The sequence below is a fragment of the Phocoena phocoena genome, chromosome 2 (assembly GCF_963924675.1).
Source record: "Phocoena phocoena chromosome 2, mPhoPho1.1, whole genome shotgun sequence".
In the NCBI taxonomy this organism is placed as follows: domain Eukaryota; kingdom Metazoa; phylum Chordata; class Mammalia; order Artiodactyla; family Phocoenidae; genus Phocoena; species Phocoena phocoena.
Window position 1 is genome coordinate 93112361 of NC_089220.1, and position 19434 is coordinate 93131794.

The 19434-nt window shown below is 37.3% G+C and overlaps 1 protein-coding gene and 1 pseudogene across 1 annotated transcript in view; one reads left to right on the forward strand and one right to left on the reverse strand.

Annotated features, from left to right (window-relative positions):
- USP50 (ubiquitin specific peptidase 50) overlaps positions 1 to 19434 on the reverse strand; it is a 31134-nt gene that overhangs the window by 7422 nt on the left and 4278 nt on the right. Inside the window, exons 5-6 of the mRNA XM_065872576.1 lie at positions 18071 to 18213; positions 14645 to 14777 (exon numbers count right to left, since the gene is read on the reverse strand). Of these exons, the coding sequence (XP_065728648.1) occupies positions 14645 to 14777; positions 18071 to 18213 (276 nt within the window). The remainder of the gene's footprint in view (positions 1 to 14644; positions 14778 to 18070; positions 18214 to 19434) is intronic.
- LOC136143607 (acyl-coenzyme A thioesterase 9, mitochondrial pseudogene) lies at positions 3776 to 4702 on the forward strand (annotated as a pseudogene).

Here is a 19434-nt window from a genome sequence, read left to right on the forward strand (position 1 = left end):
ACAGAATCCAACAGCACATTAAAAGAATCACACACCATAATCAAGTGTGGTTTATTCCAGGAATGCAAGGATTCTTCAGTATACACAAATCATAATCTACGTGATACACCATATTAACAAACTGAAGGAGAAAATCCATATGATCATCTCAATAGATGCAGAGAAAGCTTTCAACAAAATTCAACACCCATTTATGATAAAAACCCTGCAGAAAGTAGGCATAGAGGGAACTTTCCTCAACATAATAAAGGCCATATATAACAAACCCACAGCCAACATAATCCTCAATGGTGAAAAACTGAAAGCATTTCCACTAAGATCAGGAACAAGACAAGGTTGCCCACTCTCACCACTCTTATTCAACATAGTTTTGGAAGTTTTAGCCACAGCAATCAGAGAAGAAATGGAAATAAAAGGAATCCAAATAGGAAAAGAAGAAGTAAAGCTGTCACTGTTTGCAGATGACATGACAGTATACATAGGAAATCCTAAAGATGCTACCAGAAAACTACTAGAGCTAATCATTGAATTTGGTAAAGTAGCAGGATACAAAATTAATGATGAAAAATCTGAAAGAGAAATCAAGAAAACACTCCCATTGACCATTGCAACAAAAAGAATAAAATAGCGAGGAATAAGCCTACCTAAGGAGACAAAAGACCTGTATGCAGAAAACTATAAGACACTGATGAAAGAAATTAAAGATGATACTAACAGATGGAGAGGTATACCATGTTCTTGGATTGGAAGAATCAACATTGTGAAAATGACTCTACTACCCAAAGCAATCTACAGATTCAATGCAATCCCTATCAAACTACCACTGGCATTTTTCACAGAACTAGAACAAAAAATTTCATAATTTGTATGGAAACACAAAAGACCCCGAATAGCCAAAGCAATATTAAGAACAAAAAAAGGAGCTGGAGGTATCAGGCTCCCTTACTTCAGACTATACTACAAAGCTACAGTAATCAAGACAGTATGGTACTGCCACAGAAACGGAAAGATAGATCAATGGAACAGGAAAGAAAGCCCAGAGATAAACCCACGTACATATGGTGACCTTATCTTTGATAAAGGAGGCACAAATGTACAGTGGAGAAAGGACAGCCTCTTCAATAAGTGGTGCTGGGAAAGCTGGACAGGTACATGTAAAAGTATGAGATTAGATCACTCCCTCACACCATACACAAAAATAAGCTCAAAATGGATTAAAGACCTAAAATGTAAGGCCAGAAACCATCAAACTCTTAGAGGAAAACATAGGCAGAACACTCTATGACATAAATCACAGCAAGATCCTTTTTGACCCACCTCCTAGAGAAATGAAAATAAAAATAAAAATAAACCAATGGGACCTAATGAAACTTCAAAGCTTTTGCACAGCAAAGGAAACCATAAACAAGACCAAAAGACAACCCTCAGAATGGGAGAAAATATTTGCAAATGAAGCAACTGACAAAGGATTAATCTCCAAAATTTATAAGCAGCTCATGCAGCTCAATAACAAAAAAACAACCCAATCCAAAAATGGGCAGAAGATATTTCTAAATAGACATTTCCCCAAAGAAGATATACAGACTGCCAACAAACACATGGAAGAATGCTCAACATGATTAATCATTAGAGAAATGCAAATCAAAACTACAATGAGATATCATCTCACACCAGTCAGAATGGCCATCATCAAAAAATCTAGAAACAATAAATGCTGGAGAGGGTGTGGAGAAAAGGGAACACTCCTGCACTGCTGGCGGGAATGTGAATTGGTACAGCCACTATGGAGAACAGTATGGAGGTTCCTTAAAAAACTACAAATAGAACTACAATATGACCCAGAAATCCCACTACTAGGCATATACCCTGAGAAAACCATAATTCAAAAAGAGTCATGTACCAAAATGTTCATTGCAGCTCTATTTGCAATAGCCCGGAGATGGAAACAACCTAAGTGTCCATCATCGGATGAATGGATAAAGAAGATGTGGCACATATATACAATGAAATATTACTCAGCCATAATAAAAAGAAATGAAATTGAGCTATTTGTAATGAAGTGGGTGGACGTAGAGTCTGTCATACAGAGTGACGTAAGTCAGAAAGAGAAAGACAAATACCGTATGCTAACACATATATATGGAATTTAAGAAAAATAAATGTCATGAAGAACCTAGGGGTAAGACAGGAATAAAGACACAGACCTACTAGAGAATGTACTTGAAGATATGGGGAGGGGGTAGGGTAATCTGTGACAAAGCGAGAGAGTGGCATGGACATATATACACTACCAAACATAAAATAGATAGCTCGTGGGAAGTAGCCGCATAGCACAGGGAGATCAGCTTGGTGCTTTGTGACCACCTAGAGGGGTGGGATAGGGAGGGTGGGAGGGAGGGAGATGCAAGAGGGAAGAGATATGGGAACATATGTATATGCATAACTGATTCACTTTTTTATAAAGCAGAAACTAACACACCATTGTAAAGCAATTATACTCCAATAAAGATGTAAAAAATAAATAAATAAGAAAAAAAAAAACTCCAAGGACTTTAGGTAATAGAGACTATACAGAGAGTATATAGACATTTAAGAAAAGGAAGCAAACTGAAAACCTAAAAAGAACTTTCAGAAATGATAAATACTTGAAATTAAAATTTTAATGTAGCGAGTAAATAGTACATAGAATTGAAGAGAGAATGAATAAACTATAGAAACAAAACAGGAAATTACCCTGAGTGTAGTAGCAACGAGACGCTGAATGAGAGACTTCCCTGGTGGCACAATGGTTAAGAATCCACCTGGCAGTACAGATGACATGGGTTCAAGCCCTGGTCCAGGAAGATCCCACATGCTGCAGAGCAACTAAGCCCATGTGCCACAGCTACTAAGCCTGCACTCCAGAGCCCACAAGCCACAACTACTGAAGTCTGCACGCCTAGAGCCTGTGCTCCACAACAAAAGAAGCCACCACAATGAGAAGCCTACACACCGCAACAAAGAGTAGCCCCCACTTGCCGCAACTAGAGAAAGCCTGTGCACAGCAACAAAGACCCAGTGCAGCCATAAATAAATAAATAAAGTTGAATGAGAACATTCAGTATATGCCTTGTAGAAGTTCTAGAGAATATAGGAGCAAAACAGTATTGAAAGTGATAATGACTAGAAATGATTAATGAAAGGCATGAATCTTCAAATTTAGGAAATACAGTGAACCAAGGATAAATAAAAATAATACTGCAAGACAACAAATACAAAGAGAAAAGTTTTTAAAGCAACAAGAAAAAAAGATTACCTACAAAAGAATAACATGATGGTAGAACTCCATGGCAGCCTTATAAACAGAAATAATAAAATAGTTTCAAAATGATCAAAGAAAATCATCTAGAATTTGGTCTCTAGTTAAATTATTCAAGAATCAAAGTAAACTAAAGACTTTTTCAGTCAAAGACTTGGGAGACTTCAGGATAAGAGACCCTTGTTGAAAAGTCTACTGAAATATGTCCTACACAAATAAATAAAATTGAATACAAATGAAAAAGTAATATATAAGAGAGATTAGTTTGCAAAAAGGTTGGTAAAGATTCTGGTAAATCTAGCCTGCCCCTGCCCCCTTCCATGGCCACACTGCAAGGGTGCAGTCCTGGAGAGCAAGGTCCAGTCTGGTACCTGCTATCCTTCTCCCTCTCCTGCCATCCATTGCCTCAACTTCCCTCCACCGACCGGCACGCAGAGCCCAGGTCTGTGGTCATGTGCGTGGCGGCAGGCAAGCGTGATGAGGCGGGCAGTGCTGCAGCTTTGTACGCTGAGTAAAGGGCTCCTCGCTCCCATCAGAGAACTGACTCAAGGATCTCAGAATCCCAAGAAACAGAGAGTCTTCCACGTTCATGAAATTCCAGATAAGTTGCGGTAGATAGTAGGAGCATCCACAAACTGGAGAGACCACGTGAAAGCAATGGAGGAAAGAAAATTACTTAATAGTTTTTTTGGCTAAGTCACAGAAAGGACTGCCACCTAAGGAGAATGAAAGACAGTTACACTGAAGTTCTCTTACCTTTGGGCAGTCAGCCTGAATTACAAGAGAAATATCTCACTGTTTAAAACACTGTAAGGTTTGGCAGGATTCTTGAGGATCTTGACAGCTTAGGAGTACTTATTTGCTACATGCACAACAAAAATCATTCAGCTAAGATGTCTCCTTTATCAATAGTTACAGCCCTGGTGGACAGGATTGATATGTGTAAGAAGAGCTTAATTATGCCCAGAACAGGACATCAAGTTCAGTGGCCTTGTTAGTTGGGTTGGGAAGACGTCCATGGAAGTGAGGATGCATATGTTCCAGTTACACCACGATGAATTTTCCCCTGTTTTGGATGTGACATTTGTAATGGTGGCCCGTGATTCTGAAAACAAAGGGTGGGCATTTGTAAATCCACTCACCCTTGAAAGCCCAGAGGAAGAAGAGCTCTTTAGACAAGAAGAATTGAACAAGGGGAGAAGGGTCGCCTTCAGCTCTATGTCATTACTGAAAATGGCTCCCACTGCTGAGGAGAGGACAACCATATGTGAGATGTTTCTTAACATGCTGGATCCAAAGACTATAAGTTTTTGAAGTTGAGTTTTGCCTCCTAATGCAGTGTGTATGGAGAAACCTTTAGAGAGAGTCATCAAGGAAAAAAAGAGAGAGGGCCCAAATCAATAAAATCACAAATGAAAAAGAAGTTACAACTGACACCACAGAAATACAAAGGATCACGGGACTTACCTGGTGGTTCAGTGGGTAAGACTCCATGCTCCCAATGCAGGGGGCCTGGGTTTGATCCCTGGTCTGGGAACTAGATCCCGCATGCATGCCACAACTAAGAGTCCACGTGCTGCAACTAGGATGTCTGAATGCCGCAAATAAGAAGCCCTCGTGGTGCAGCTACAAGCCTGCATGCCACAACTAAAAGATCCCGCATGCCACAACTAAAGATCCCACGTGCAGCAACTAAGATCCCAAGCGCCACAACTAAGACTTTTCACAGCCAAAAAAAAAAAGAAGAAGTACAAAGGATCATAAGAGACTACTACAAGCACCTATACACCAATACAATGGACAGCCTAGGAGAAATGGACAAATTCTTAGAAAGGACAACCTTTCAAGACTGAACCAGCAAGAAACAGAAGATATGAACAGACCAATGACAAGTACTGAAATTGAAACTGTGATTAAAAATCTTCCATCAAACAAAAGTCCAGGACCAAATGGCTTCATAGGTGAATTCTATCAAACATTTAGAGGACAGTTAACACCTACCCTTCTGAAACTCTTCCAAAAGGTTGCAGAGGAAGGAACACTCCCAAGCTCATTCTATGAGGCCACCATCACCCTGGTATCAAAACCACACAAAGATAACACACAAAAAAGAAAATTAAAGACCAATATCACTGATGAACATAGACACAAAAATTCTCAACAAAATAATAGCAAACTGAATCCAACAACACATTAAAAGGATCATACAACATGATCAAGTGGGATTTATCCCAGAGATGCAAGGATTCTTCAATTTATGCAAATCAGTCAATGTGATACACATATTAATAAATTGAATAATAAAAACCATATGATTATCTCAACAGATGAAGAAAAAGCTCTCAACAAAATTCAACACCCATTTATGATAAAAAAAAAAACTCTCCAGTAAGTGGGCATAGAGGGAACCTTCCTCAATATAATAAAGGCCATATATGACAAACCTACAGCAAACATCATTCTCAATGGTGAAAAATTGAAAGCATTTCCTCTAAGATCAGGAAGAAGACAAGGATGTCCACTCTCGCCACTATTATTCAACATACTCTTGGAAGTCCTAGCCATGGCAAGCAGAGAAGAAAAAGAAATAAAAGGAATCCAAATTGGAAAAGAAGAAGTAAAACTGTCACTATTTGCAGATGACATGATACTATGCATAGCAAATCTTAAAGATGCTGCCAGAAAACTACTAGAGCTCATAAATGAATTTGGTAAAGTTACAGGATACAAAATTAATACACAGAACTCTCTTAACACATTAAAAGGAATGCTCCCAAGCTCATTCTATGAGGCCACCATCACCCTGATACCAAAAACAAAGATATCACACACAAAAAAATTAAAGGCCAATATCACTGATGAACAGAGACATAAAAATCCTCAACAAAATAATAGCAAACCAAAAGATTAGAAAGAGAAATTCCAGAAACAATCCCATTTACCATTGCATCAAAAAGAATAAAATACCAAGGAATAAACCTACCTAAGGAGGCAAACGACCTGTACTCAGAAAACTATACGATACTGATGAAAGAAATAAAAGATGACACAACCAGATGGAAAGATATACCATACTCTTGGATTGGAAGAATCAATATTGTGAAAATGACTATACTAGCCAAAGCAATCTACAGATTCCATGCAATCCCTATCAAATTACCAATGGTATTTTTCACATAATTAGAACAATAATTTTACAATTTGTATGGAAACACAAAAGACCATGAATAGCCAAAGCAATCTTGAGAAAGAAAAACGGAGCTGGAAGAATCAGGCTCCCTGACTTCAGACTATACTACAAAGCTACATTCATCAAAACAGTTGGTACTGACACAAAAACAGAAATATGGATCAATGGAACAGGATAGAAAGTCCAGAGATAAACCCATGCACCTATGGTTACCTTATCTATGACAAAGGAGGCAACAAAGTACACTGGAGAAAAGACAGTCTCTTCAATAAGTGGTGCTGGGAAAATTGGACAGCTACATGTAAAAGAATGAAATTAGAACGCTCCTTAACACCATACACAAAAATAAACTCAAAATGGATTAAAGACCTAAATGTAAGATCAGACACTATCAAACTCTTAGAGGAAAACATAGGAAGAACACTCTTTGACATAAATTGCAGCAAGATCTTTTTTGATCCACCTCCTAGAGTAATACAAATAAAAACAAAAATAAACAAATGGGACCTACATAACATTAAAATCTTTTGAACAGCAAAGGAAACCATAAACAAAACAAAAAGACAACCCTCAGAATGGGAGAAAATATTTGCAAATGTAGCAACTGACAAGGAATTAATCTCCAAAATATACTAACAGCTCATGCAGCTCAATATCAAAAAAAGAAACAACTGAACAATAAATGGGTGTAAGATCTAAATACACATTTCTCCAAAGAAGACATACATATGGCCTAAAAGCACATGAGAAAGATGCTCAAAATCACTATTAGAGAAATGCAAATCAAAACTACAATGAGGTATCACCTCACACTGATCAGATGGCCATCATCAAAATATCTACAAACAATAAATGGTGGAGAGGGTGTGGAGAAAAGAGAACCCTCATACACTGTTGGTAGGAATGTTAATTGGTACAGCCACTATGGAGAACAGTATGGAGGTTTCTTTAAAAACTAAAAATAAAGCTACTGTATGATCCAGCAATCCCATTCCTGGGCATATATCTGGAGAAAGCCATAATTTGAAAAGATACATGCACCCCATTGCTCATTGCAGCACTATTTACAATAACCAGGACATGGAAGCAACTTAAATGTCCATCAACAGAGGAATGGATAAAGATGTGGTACACATATACAATGAAATATTAGTCATAAAAAAGAATGAAATAATGCCATTTGCAGCAGCATGGATGGACCTAGAGATTGTCATAATAAGTGAAGTAAGTCAGACAGAAAGACAAATATCATATGATATCGCTTATATGTGGAAACTAAAAAAAGGGTACAAATGAACTTATCTACAAAAAAAATAGAATTACAGATGTAGAAAACAAACTTATGGTTACCGGGGGGTAAGGAGAGGGGCATAAATTGGGAGTTTGGGACTGACATATACACACTACTATATATAAAATAGATAACTAATAAGGACCTACTGTATGTATAGCACAGGGAACTCTACTCAATACTCTGTAATGACCTATATGGGCAAAGAAACTTTAAAAAAGGGTCTATATATGTATATGTATAACTGATTCACTTTGCTGTACATCAGAAACTAACACAACAATTAACTTACTCCAATAAAAGTTTTTAAATAAATAAATAGCATTAAAAAAAGAAAATCCTAAGATCCCATCAAAGAACTACTAGAACTCATCAATGAATTCGGTAAAGTTGCAGGATACAAAATTAACATACAGAACCTACTGCATTTCTGTACACTAACAACAAACTATCAGAAAGAGAAATTAACACAAAAACAGACACATGGATCAGTGGAACAGAATAGAGAGCCCAGAAATGAACCCACATTTACATGGTCAATTAATCTATGACAAGGAGACAAGAATACACAATGGGGAAAAGACAGCCTCTTAGAGAAATGGTGTTGGAAAAGTGGACAGCTACATGCAAAAAAATCAGACTAGCTTGCTCTCTCACAACATGCACAAGAATGAATTCAAATGGATTAAAGATTTAAATGTAAGACCTGAAACCAGAAAACTTCTAGAAGAAAACATAGGCAGTATGCTCTTTGACATTGGTCTTAGTAATATTTTTTTTGCATATAATCTCCTCAGGCAAGGGAAACAAAAGCAAAAATAAACAAATGGGACTACATCAAACTAAAAAGCTTTTGGACAGTGAAGCAAACTATCAGCAAAACAAAAAGGTTGCCTACTAAATGAGAGAAGATATTTGCAAATGATATATCAGATAAGGGGTTAATATCCAAAATAATAAGTAACCCATACAACTCAACATCCAAAAAACAAAAACCCTATTAAAAAATGGGCAGGGGCTTCCCTGGTGGCGCAGTGGTTGAGAGTCCGCCTGCTGATGCAGGGGACACGGGTTCGTGCCCCGGTCCGGGAAGATCCCACATGCTGCGGAGTGGCTGGGCCTGTGAGCCATGGCCGCTGAGCCTGCGCGTTGGAGCCTGTGCTCCACAACGGGAGAGGCCACAACAGTGAGAGGCCCGCATACGGCAAAAAATAAATAAATAAAAATAAAATAAAATTAAAAATGGGCACAGGAGCTGAATAGAATTTTTTCCAAGGAAGACACACAGATGGCCAACAGGTACATGAAAAAATGCTCAATATCACTAGTCATCAGAGAAATGGACATCAAAACCACAATGAGACATCACTTCACACCTGTTAGAATGGCTATTATTAAAGAAGATAAAGTGTTGGTGAGAATGTGAAGAAAAGGGAACCCTAGTACACTGTTGGTGGAAATGTAAGTTGGTGCAGCCACTATGGAAAACAGTATGAAAATTCCTCAAAAAATTAAAAATAGAACTACCATATGATCCAGCAATTCCACTCCTGGGCATATATCCAAAGAAAACCAAAACACTAATTTGAAAAAATACATACACCCTTATGTTCATTGCAGCATTATTTATAATAGCCAAGATATGGAAGCAACCCAAGTGCCCATCAATAGATTAATGGATAAAGAAGATGTGTGGCATATATACACAATCGAATACTAGTCAGCCATAAAAAAAAAAAAGAATGAAATCTTGCCATTTGTGACAACATGGTTGGACCTAGCGGGTAGTATGCTAAGTGAAATAAGTCAGCCCGCGAAAGACAAATACTACACAATTTCACTTTTATGTGGAATATGAAAAATAAAACAAATGAACAAACAAAACAGAAACAGAGTTATAGCTACAGAGAGCAAACAAGTAGTTGCCAGAAGAGAGAGGCATAGGCGAAGGAAAAATAGACATGAGGGAAATTAAGAGGTACAAACTTTCAGCTGCAAACAAATGAGTCACAAGGATGAAATATACAGTGTGGGGAATATAGTCAATAACTATATAATATCTTTGTGTAGTGATATAGCATAACTAGACTTACTGTAATCATTTTGAAATGTATAGAACTATCAAATCACTCTGTTGTGTGACAAGAACTAACATATTGTTTTAAGTCAATTATACTTGAAAAACAAACAAACAAACTCATAGAAAAAGAAACCAGATTTGTAGTTACCAGAGGCGGGGGGGTGGGTGAAGGAGGAATTGGAGAAAGGTGGTCAAAAGGTACAAACTTGCAGTTATAAGATAAATAAGTACCAGGGATGAAATGTACAACATAAATATAATTAACACTGTTGTATGTCATATATGAAAGTTGTTATGAATAAATCCTAGGAGTTCTCATCACAAGGAAAACTTTTCTTCTATTCCTTTAATTTTGTATTTAAATGAGATGATGGATGTTCATTAAACTTACTGTGATAATTTCATGATTAAATAATTATGCTGTACATCTTATACAGTGCTGTATGTCAATTATATCTCAATAAAACTGGAAGAAAACAAAAGAAAAGAAAGAAAGGGACAGAAAAAGAACAAATAATATCATCCAAAAGAAAGCTGGAATAGTTTTTTCAATATCAAACTAGACAGACTTTAAGTGAAAAGGTATGGCTAAGTATAAAAGATTCCCCTACCATGATAAAAGGAACAATTCACTACAAAGATATAAAATTGCACACATAGCTTCAAATTATGACAATTACTGGAAAATTTTGGCAAAATCACAGTCTTTTTTTATCATATATCTTTCAGTTATTAATCTTGTTAAAGCAAACTAAAACTTATTAAGAGTATATATTCAAACAACACAATTAATGCATTATATTTAATAGACATATGGAACCCTGAACCTAATTTAAAAATTCTTTTCAAGCACACACAAAACTATGACACAAAGTGAGTATCAACACGTACCAAGAATAGATAACATTTGGACCATATTTTCTGATAAGAATGCAGTTAAGTTAGAAATTAGTAACAAAAAGACGACTAAATAAAATTATGTTTGGAATTTTTCAAATGCACCTCTAAATAACATGTTGATGGAAACTCAAAGAAAGTATAAGAAGGGAAATAAAGACCAGAAATTAATGAAATAGAACACAACGGAATAAAGAATCAACAAAACCACAATAAAAGTTTTTATTCTGGTTCTGGTTATCTGGTTCTTTCAGATAACAAAATAGATAAACTTTGGCAAGACCGACCAAGAAAAAACAGATTAGACACAGATAATATTAACAATAAACAAAAGGAGAACTGAGAATTCAATAGAGATATTAAAATGTCAAGAGTATAATGTGAGCAATTTTCTGCCAATAAATTTGAAAATATAAAAAGTTGGAAGTTTTCAATATAATTTTTTAAACCATGCTAAAATAAAACAAAGCTTTTATAAGATAGAATAGGTAAGTGTCTTCATGATCTTTGGGTAGAGCAATTTGTGGTATTTTCACACAGTGTAATACTATACAGCAATGAGAAGGAACAAACTACAATACATGCAACAATATGAATGAATGTTGCATAATTTTGAGTAAAAGAAGCCAGGCACAAAAGAGTACACACAGTATGATTCCATTTCTATAAAGCACAAGAGCTGGCAAAACCTATTCTGTCAGCAGCCAGTGGTCTCCTGGACTATAAGGGGGCACAAGGGCAGTTAGGGTGCTGGTAATATTCTACTTGAACTGTTTTCTGGTTACATGGGCAGATTACCTTTACGAAAATTTATTGAGTTTTACATTCATGGCTTGCATTCTTCTATATGTATGTTTTATCTCAATAAAAAGTTTATTTTTTCAAAAATGAAGAAACAGAAACTCCTAAAATAGTCTCATCCTGGCTAAGGCAAATTGAGCAAATATTTTAAAATCTACCCACCAAGAATAAAAATTTCAGGACCAGATAGTTTTTTTGTTTAATTCTACCAGCCTTTCAAAAAACAAGTTATTTTTATCTTCTGCAGACTGTGCCAAAGAATAGAAAAGAATGGCCAGCTTATTTTATGAGGCTAGAAACAGCCTGAGCCTCAAGACAGAAACAGAAAAGAACAGTATGAGAAAGTTACATGTTAGTTTCTCGACTGTGAAAATAGATATAAAAAATGTGAAAACATTTTTAGCAAAGAAAAAAGAAATTAAGTGTTTATGTTAATAGATTAAAGGAGAGATTCAGGTCAGTTATCTTCAAAATGTGATCTGGGAGAACACACACACACACGTATATATAAAGTTTCATGTGTTAGCACATGACAATGCATTATACAAAGTTGTAGGAGCAGAATGCTGGAAACAACCTAACTATCCAGCAACAGGAGAAATGATAAATAAATAGACACAACGAATTAGTAAATGCAGGTAAATGTATGCACTAAAGCTAATATATCAGTATGGATTAATATCATAAAAATAATGCTGAGGAAAAAAGTTACAGAAGGATATGTACAGTTAATGATACTAGATTTATAAAACATGCAAAACACATTATATCACACATGTGTGATAAAAGTATGAAAGTATAGTATAGACACATAAGAAAGAATGCATGGATATAATTCCCTCCAAATTCAGGACAGAGAAGGGGGGGAGTGGGGTTGTTAAAGATACACAGGGGCTTGATTTTTTCTACAATATTCTATTCTTAACATCTGTGTGCACACTTACTGTATTCTGTTTTCTGTGCCTGAAATATTTCATAATTTTAAAAAGTTTTTCTAGAAACCAATCATCTGAAACGGGTTGAAGGAGGTAAACATTGTTGGTGTATGATCACTATTTTCAAATATTTGAATGGTCATCATGTATAAGAAAGAAGAATGTGTTCTGTTTAACTAACACATATGTACAAGCATTTGTTAACCAAAAAGCCACACACATATTACTATTACTACCTCAGAAGACAGAATTAGGACAAATGGAAGGAGTTACAAGGACGAAGGTAGATTTGTGCCCCATACAGAGAGACAAGTTAACAGTCAGAGGCAGCATAACATGGCAGTGCAAGCAGGACTGTTTGGAGCCAGCCTGCCTGGCTTCAGGTCCTGGCTCTGCCCTTTGTAGGCAGTAGATTGGAGCAGATTATTTAACCTCTGTTCCTGTTTCCCATTCTGTACACTTCACAGGGCTACATAAGGATTAAATGATTGATTATTCATAAAGTGCTTGGTACATAGCAAGCACTATATGTTTGTAAAATAAATCAAACAAATCTGGCAGATAAAGAGCCTTCCTTATAAAGCAGGAAGCTCTTTAAGGGCTTATTCAAAAGCTGGATAAATCTCTGTTAAGGGTGGTGTGGAGGTAATCCTTCTCTTCTGGTCTAACTGAGTACTTCTCAAACTTCCATATGCATTCAAATCACATGGGGATCTTGATAAAATGCAAGTTTCTAGTCAGTAAATGTGGGGTGGAGCCTGAGATTCCTTATTTCTAACAGGTGTCTCCTGGGGACGACACCTTGAGTAACCGAGCTATGGCTGGCCTTTCCCTATGACCATACATCTTAGTTTCTAAGATGCTTAGTTCTTGTTTCTGATCAATCATCAATTTGCAGCAAATTCTAGATATATTTCTCTTTCAAAACCAATTTTTACCCTTCAATTAACAAATAATTTAAACACTAAAAGGATTAAGAATTTATAGGAAGCTTGGGTGACTCTTTTTATGTAACTGTAGATAATTACCACGTAATTTTTTATAAATTCTGCTTTTGGATTTTTTTTGGAAGCAGAAACACTTATAATGAGATGTTAAAACAGTAAAATATGGGGGGGCATATCATTTTGGAATTCACATTAGAGTTTATTATGATAGGGAAGAGGATGTCACTCTAGATCTCCAAATTGGCGAGTGAGAGAAGGAAAATCATATTTAAGGGCAGGATAAATTAGAAAGGAGAACGTGAAGGTTTGAAGTAAAAAGGAAAAAGTAAAGAAGGATTTTTTTTTTAAAGTTTGAAGTATGGTTCTGAGAGATGTTAAAGAGAAAGACCAGTGGGATCAACATTTTATATTAATTCAGTGATAAGCCCAAAAGGGAAATTAGACTTCAGTACACTGGAGGGCTCTGATGAATCATACTGGGCTCCAGTGGGAGCCCTGCCCATCTGACACTGGACACAACTGGACCTCCAGGTTCAACTGAAATCTGAATGTTCTGAAGCAGATCTTTAACACTGTGATCCAGAATAGAAACCCAGAAAATGTCCTGTTGCTTGGGGTGGTTGATGTTGTGGGAAGTTCTAGATGATTTGGTCTGAATTATACTCCATGCTTTCTTTCCTTCAGGGAACCCTCAATGATGACAGTTGATTTACAGCCAAAGGGAACCCCCAGAGTTTCCTTAGGACTGACACACACAGGTAGTGAGTCTATGACTACCGTGTCCCTAGTGTTTGGGGCTTTCACCATAGAGGGGCTCATGATTATTCAACATAAAGCTACTGGAACCGACTTCTGCTGCCCCCAGAGCACAGCTCACAAATGTCCCTAGATCTGAAATAGCCTGTCTCTTCTATTGTTACAGTATTATTTATTAGTATAAATACTAATAAATAAATACTCTGTAATATTATAGAGTAGAGGGACAGTGGGGAGGCAGCATAGAGGACATTGTATTCTTTGATGTATTCTTTCACTGCTCTACTGTTCAAGGTCAAAGCAGGGAGTTTCCAGGCTCTATATTTTGCTTTAAAAAGGGCAGTATAGGAGAAGTCAGGGAGAGATAGAAGTAGTAGTCATTCAAACAGATAATTCTACAGTTTTCTTTAAACCTGTGTTACTTTAAATAGTTTCAGTATTTTACTCACCACCACTGCACAGAGGTTATATTTAGGATGTTTCCGAAAAATTGGACAAATGTAAGGAGTAAGGTCCAAGTTAGTGAGCGGGTAATGAATATCTGTCCTCAGTTTCCTTTTCATTGTACCCAGAATGTCAAACCTGCAGAGATATAATAAATGTGTAAAATAGAAAGTAAGTTTGTGAACCACTCATGAATGAAGTCCACATACCTTCACAAGTTCTAAGTATAGTTAAAAGTAATTTCTTGGAAAGATTATTTGGTGTAGACTTATACATAAATTATTTTTTTCTTATCTACATATATTTGAATCTCCACAGCCAAAACTGAGGCTGAAGTGGGCCAAGAGCCTGAGTCAGGGAGTGAGACAGGGTAGAGTCAATCCAGCGGGAGAAAAAGAAAGGGATAAAGCCAAGCTCAGCATCAGGGGGAGTAGAAATCACATTGATAACTTCCAGAAGTCTTCCCTCCGTCTGATGCTGTTCACTCTAACCAAGCTGACTCAGCTTTTCCTTATGTTGATTTCAGCACACACTGTCTTCGCAGTGTCCTGTTTTCCAACTTGGAGGTTTTAATATATCTTTAATAAGATAAAATTTTGTGAAAATCTTGTCACATTCTCTATGTGTTATACAGATCAGCAATTCCCAAATCTGAGTTCGTATCAGAATCGCCCCAGAGCTTTTTAAAGAATAAATTATGTTCATTTTGGAAAAACAGCTGGTTTAGGTCAGGGGAAGGGAAATTACTGGGTGAGGCTGAGATATTCTTGTGCCAGAAAGCAAGAAATCTTGTTTGCAAAAACTAAGGGAATATCATATCATATGACCCAGCAATACCATGCCTAGGTATCATCTCAGAAGAAACAAAGATTATATCCACACAGAAACCTATAAGCAAAATTTATAGCAGCTGTATTCATATCTGCCCCAAACTGGAAACAACTCAAATGTTCATCAACTAGTGGATGGATCAACAATTTTGGTACATTCATAAAAGGGTATACTACACAGCAATCAAAAGGAAGGAACCATGACTACATTCCACAACATGGGTTAATCTCATTGTGCTAAGTGAAAGAAGCCAAACTCAAAAGGCCATATATGATATAACATACGACATTCTGGAAAAGGCAATAAACATGGAAATCAGATCAGAAGTTTCTAGGGGCTGAGGGTGGGAGAAGGAATTGATTATAAAGGAATATGAGAAAACTTTTTGGGGTGATGGAAAGAATCTCTGTTGGCAGTGATGGTTACATTACATTTGTCAAAATTCATAGAACTATATAAAAGAAGGATACATTTTATATATGTAAGTAAACTTAAATTAACTAATGGGGTCACAGGAGCTGGCTTGAAGGGGATCCCACTGGCCAACTTTGAACAATTTGAGCATGGAGAAGAATGATAATAGTAATGGATATTAAACCAATTAAGTTTAAAAATATCCACGAGTCCAGAGTGATACTAGTTACAGTGGGGAAAACTACTATACCTTTAAATGGTGAGATCGTATAGTCACTACCTTAACTTAGTGATCAAATTAACATTACCAGTAGTGGGACAAACTTTTATTATCTGCCTCCTGATGTAATGTAATGACAAGTCCATAACATCAGCTATGGCAAATTCTTGCTAAAAAAAAAAAAAAAGTTTAGCCTAAATCTAACTATGGGGAAACAATTAGACAAATCCAGGATGGGTGACATAATCTAAACAAACTCAAAATGAGAAAAAATTGTTCAAATATGAAAAAAGAGGGAAGGAGTCTTCTAGATTAAAAGAGACTAAAGAGACAGCCAAATGCAATGTATGACCCTTGACTGGATGCTAGATTGGAAGAAAAGTTATGAAAGATATTTTGGGGATGGGGGAATTTAGATATGGACTGTATCTTGGGTGATATAAAATTATTGTTAAATTTCTTGGGCTATATGATAATGGTGTGATTATGTAGGAGAATGTCCTATTCTCAAGTGATACCTGCTGAAGTATTTAAGCATGAAATGCCATGGTGTTTGCATCTTACTTTAGACGGTTCAGCTAATAAAATGGAAGGGAGGGCTGGAGGGAGAAACAGGCAGGAAGAGCAAAAGGAAATGTGGCAAAGTGGCCCCAACTAATGAAGATTCTAGGGTATATGGGTATTCATTATATACCTTTTCAAACTTTCTGTAGATTTGTAACTTTTAAAAATAAAAATTGGGACTTCCCTGGTGGCGCAGCGGTTAAGAATCTGCCCGTCAATGCAGGGGACACGGGCTCGAGCCCTGGCCCGGGAATATCCCACATGCCGCAGAGCAAGTAAGCCCACGCTCCACAACTACTGAGCCTGTGCTCTAGAGCCCGCGAGCCACAACTACCGAAGCCCGTGTGCCCTAGAGCCCGTGCTCGGCAGCAAGAGAAGCCACCGCAATAAGCCTGCACACCACAACCCACGCTCCACAACTAGAGAAAGCCCGCACAGCAACTAAGACCAATGCAGCCAAAAATAAATTTAAAAATAGGGCTTCCCTGGTGGCGCAGTGGTTGAGAGTCCGCCTACCGATGCGGGGGACCCGGGTTCGTGCCCCGGTCTGGGAAGATCCCACATGCCGCGGAGCGGCTGGGCCCGTGAGCCATGGCCGCTGAGCCTGTGCGTCTGGAGCCTGTGCTCCACAACGGGAGAGGCCACAACAGTGAGGCCCGTGGACCGCAAAAACAAAAACAAAAAAAATAAAAATAATAACTGAGTGCGGTGTGGGGGGGTGTTAAAATTTTAAATAGTGATTCTTAGATTCCACCTCAGACCTGTGCGAACAGAATCCCCAAGGGTGGAGCTAGGGAATTTATTTATTTATTTTATAACATCTTTATAGGAAATTTATTTTTTAAGAGCACTCAAAGTGAGTGCCAAATGTCCATCGACAGTTGAATAGACAAACAAAATATGATGTACATACATACGATAGAGTATTATTCAGCTATAAACAGGAATGAACTTCTGGTACACGTCACAACAAGGATGAACCTTAGAAACATGCTAAGTGAAATAGGCCAGCAAAAAAGACAAATGGTGTGTGACTACACTTATATGAAGCATCAGAACAGGCAAATTTATAGACACAGAAAGTAGACTGGAGGTTACCAGGGGCTGGGAGGGAAGAGGAATGGGGAGTTATTGCTTAGTGGTTCCAGAGTTTCTGTTGAGGGTGATGAAAAAGTTTTGGAAAATCGATGCACAATATTGTGAATGTAATTAATGCCAGTGAAATTATATACTTAAAGTGGCAAATTTTGTTATATATATTTTACCACAGATTTTAAAAAATTAATGTAATATACTCAACACCATTGAATTGTACACTTAAATAGGTGAATTGCATGGTATGTGAATTATATCATGATAAAGCTGTTCAAAAAATCTTCTCACAAAATGTCAAAATCCATACCTTTTTAAGTGAAAGACAATTATTTTTGGTGCTTTAGAAATATTGGCCTTCACAGCTGTTTCTTGCTTGGTTTTGCAAAAGGAACAGTAAATTTGGTTGTTCCAGGTCAGTGTGTCTTGTTGAAAAAAACACTGGAGACAGTCCTGTTGAGGGAAGAAGCATTTGGTGACCAAACTGAATCCACTTCAACCTGGGGTCCTGTCTATATTAGAACTCTGAAAGAGCTGCGGAAATGTAATTCTCTGTGCTTTTCTCCAAGTCCAAGAGATGCCAGCGCTGCAAGCTGCAGCTTGGATATAGTCCACCTGGCAAAGGAGGTGCTGCCTTCTCCCTGAGTTATTGAAATAGATCCAAATGTCCATCTCATTTCTAATCTCTGAATCAGCATTTTAACATTTCTGGTTTGTTTCGGAATAATACCAACTATGCAATTTCCACTAACCAAGTCAGGCAGCTACTTTAAGTTATTCATCTCATCAGAAAAATGATCTGGGGACTGAAAAATGACCGTATCCCTGTATTTGGGGGTGGCCCATAATAAAGACAGCAGAACAGAGAGAATTAGATCTCATGCCCACAGGAGACATCCTCAACCAGCCAGGCTCCCCGCTCTGCAAACCATTAACCTAACGAGGAAGACGAGCACAGATTGCCAGCACCTCACTTAGAGGCTTTGGAATTCATCTTCAGTAGTGTTTAGCAGTTTGATCTGAGAACAAAGCCCAGTTCTGAATAAGTAGTAGGATTATTTTCTCTAACTCTGGTATTTCAAGACTTTTAGCAATTTAAGAAGAAAAATATAAATGTGTGTTTTCCTGCAAGGAAACTTATTGCTCCCTCCCTCCTCACAGTTCCCTGGCTTTTACTGCCACCTACCACCCACCCCTGTCCCCGACTTCCACCACTCCTCTGTTTACAGATTAACTTTTGGTATTATGGTAAAGAAAACTCTAGAGGTAAACTAAGGCACTATTCCATTCTATCTTACCCCCAGATTCCTCAGCTTTTGTCCAAAACATAAGAGCTCAAGAATAAGAGTCAAAGTCATTTCCTAATATGTACCTACAGACCTCTGGGATGAGAAAGGGCCATAAAATTTTTATAAGTATAAATTCCCTATATGCACCAAGCCATCTCAATAGACTGTATAAAGCCCACCCATCTTTCCAGTTTTACAGTGAGGCTCTTTCACTGCGCACATTTAGAGATACATCTGAATTCATAGTAACTTTTGGCTGTATGTCACTTTTCTACAAAATGTTCTCATCACGGGTTTCCAATTTTTTTAAGTTATAAAGTAGCTCCCCTCATACTAGAAAATGTAGGAAACAGCCTTGGAAAACCCAGGGCTGGGGTAGAGAAAG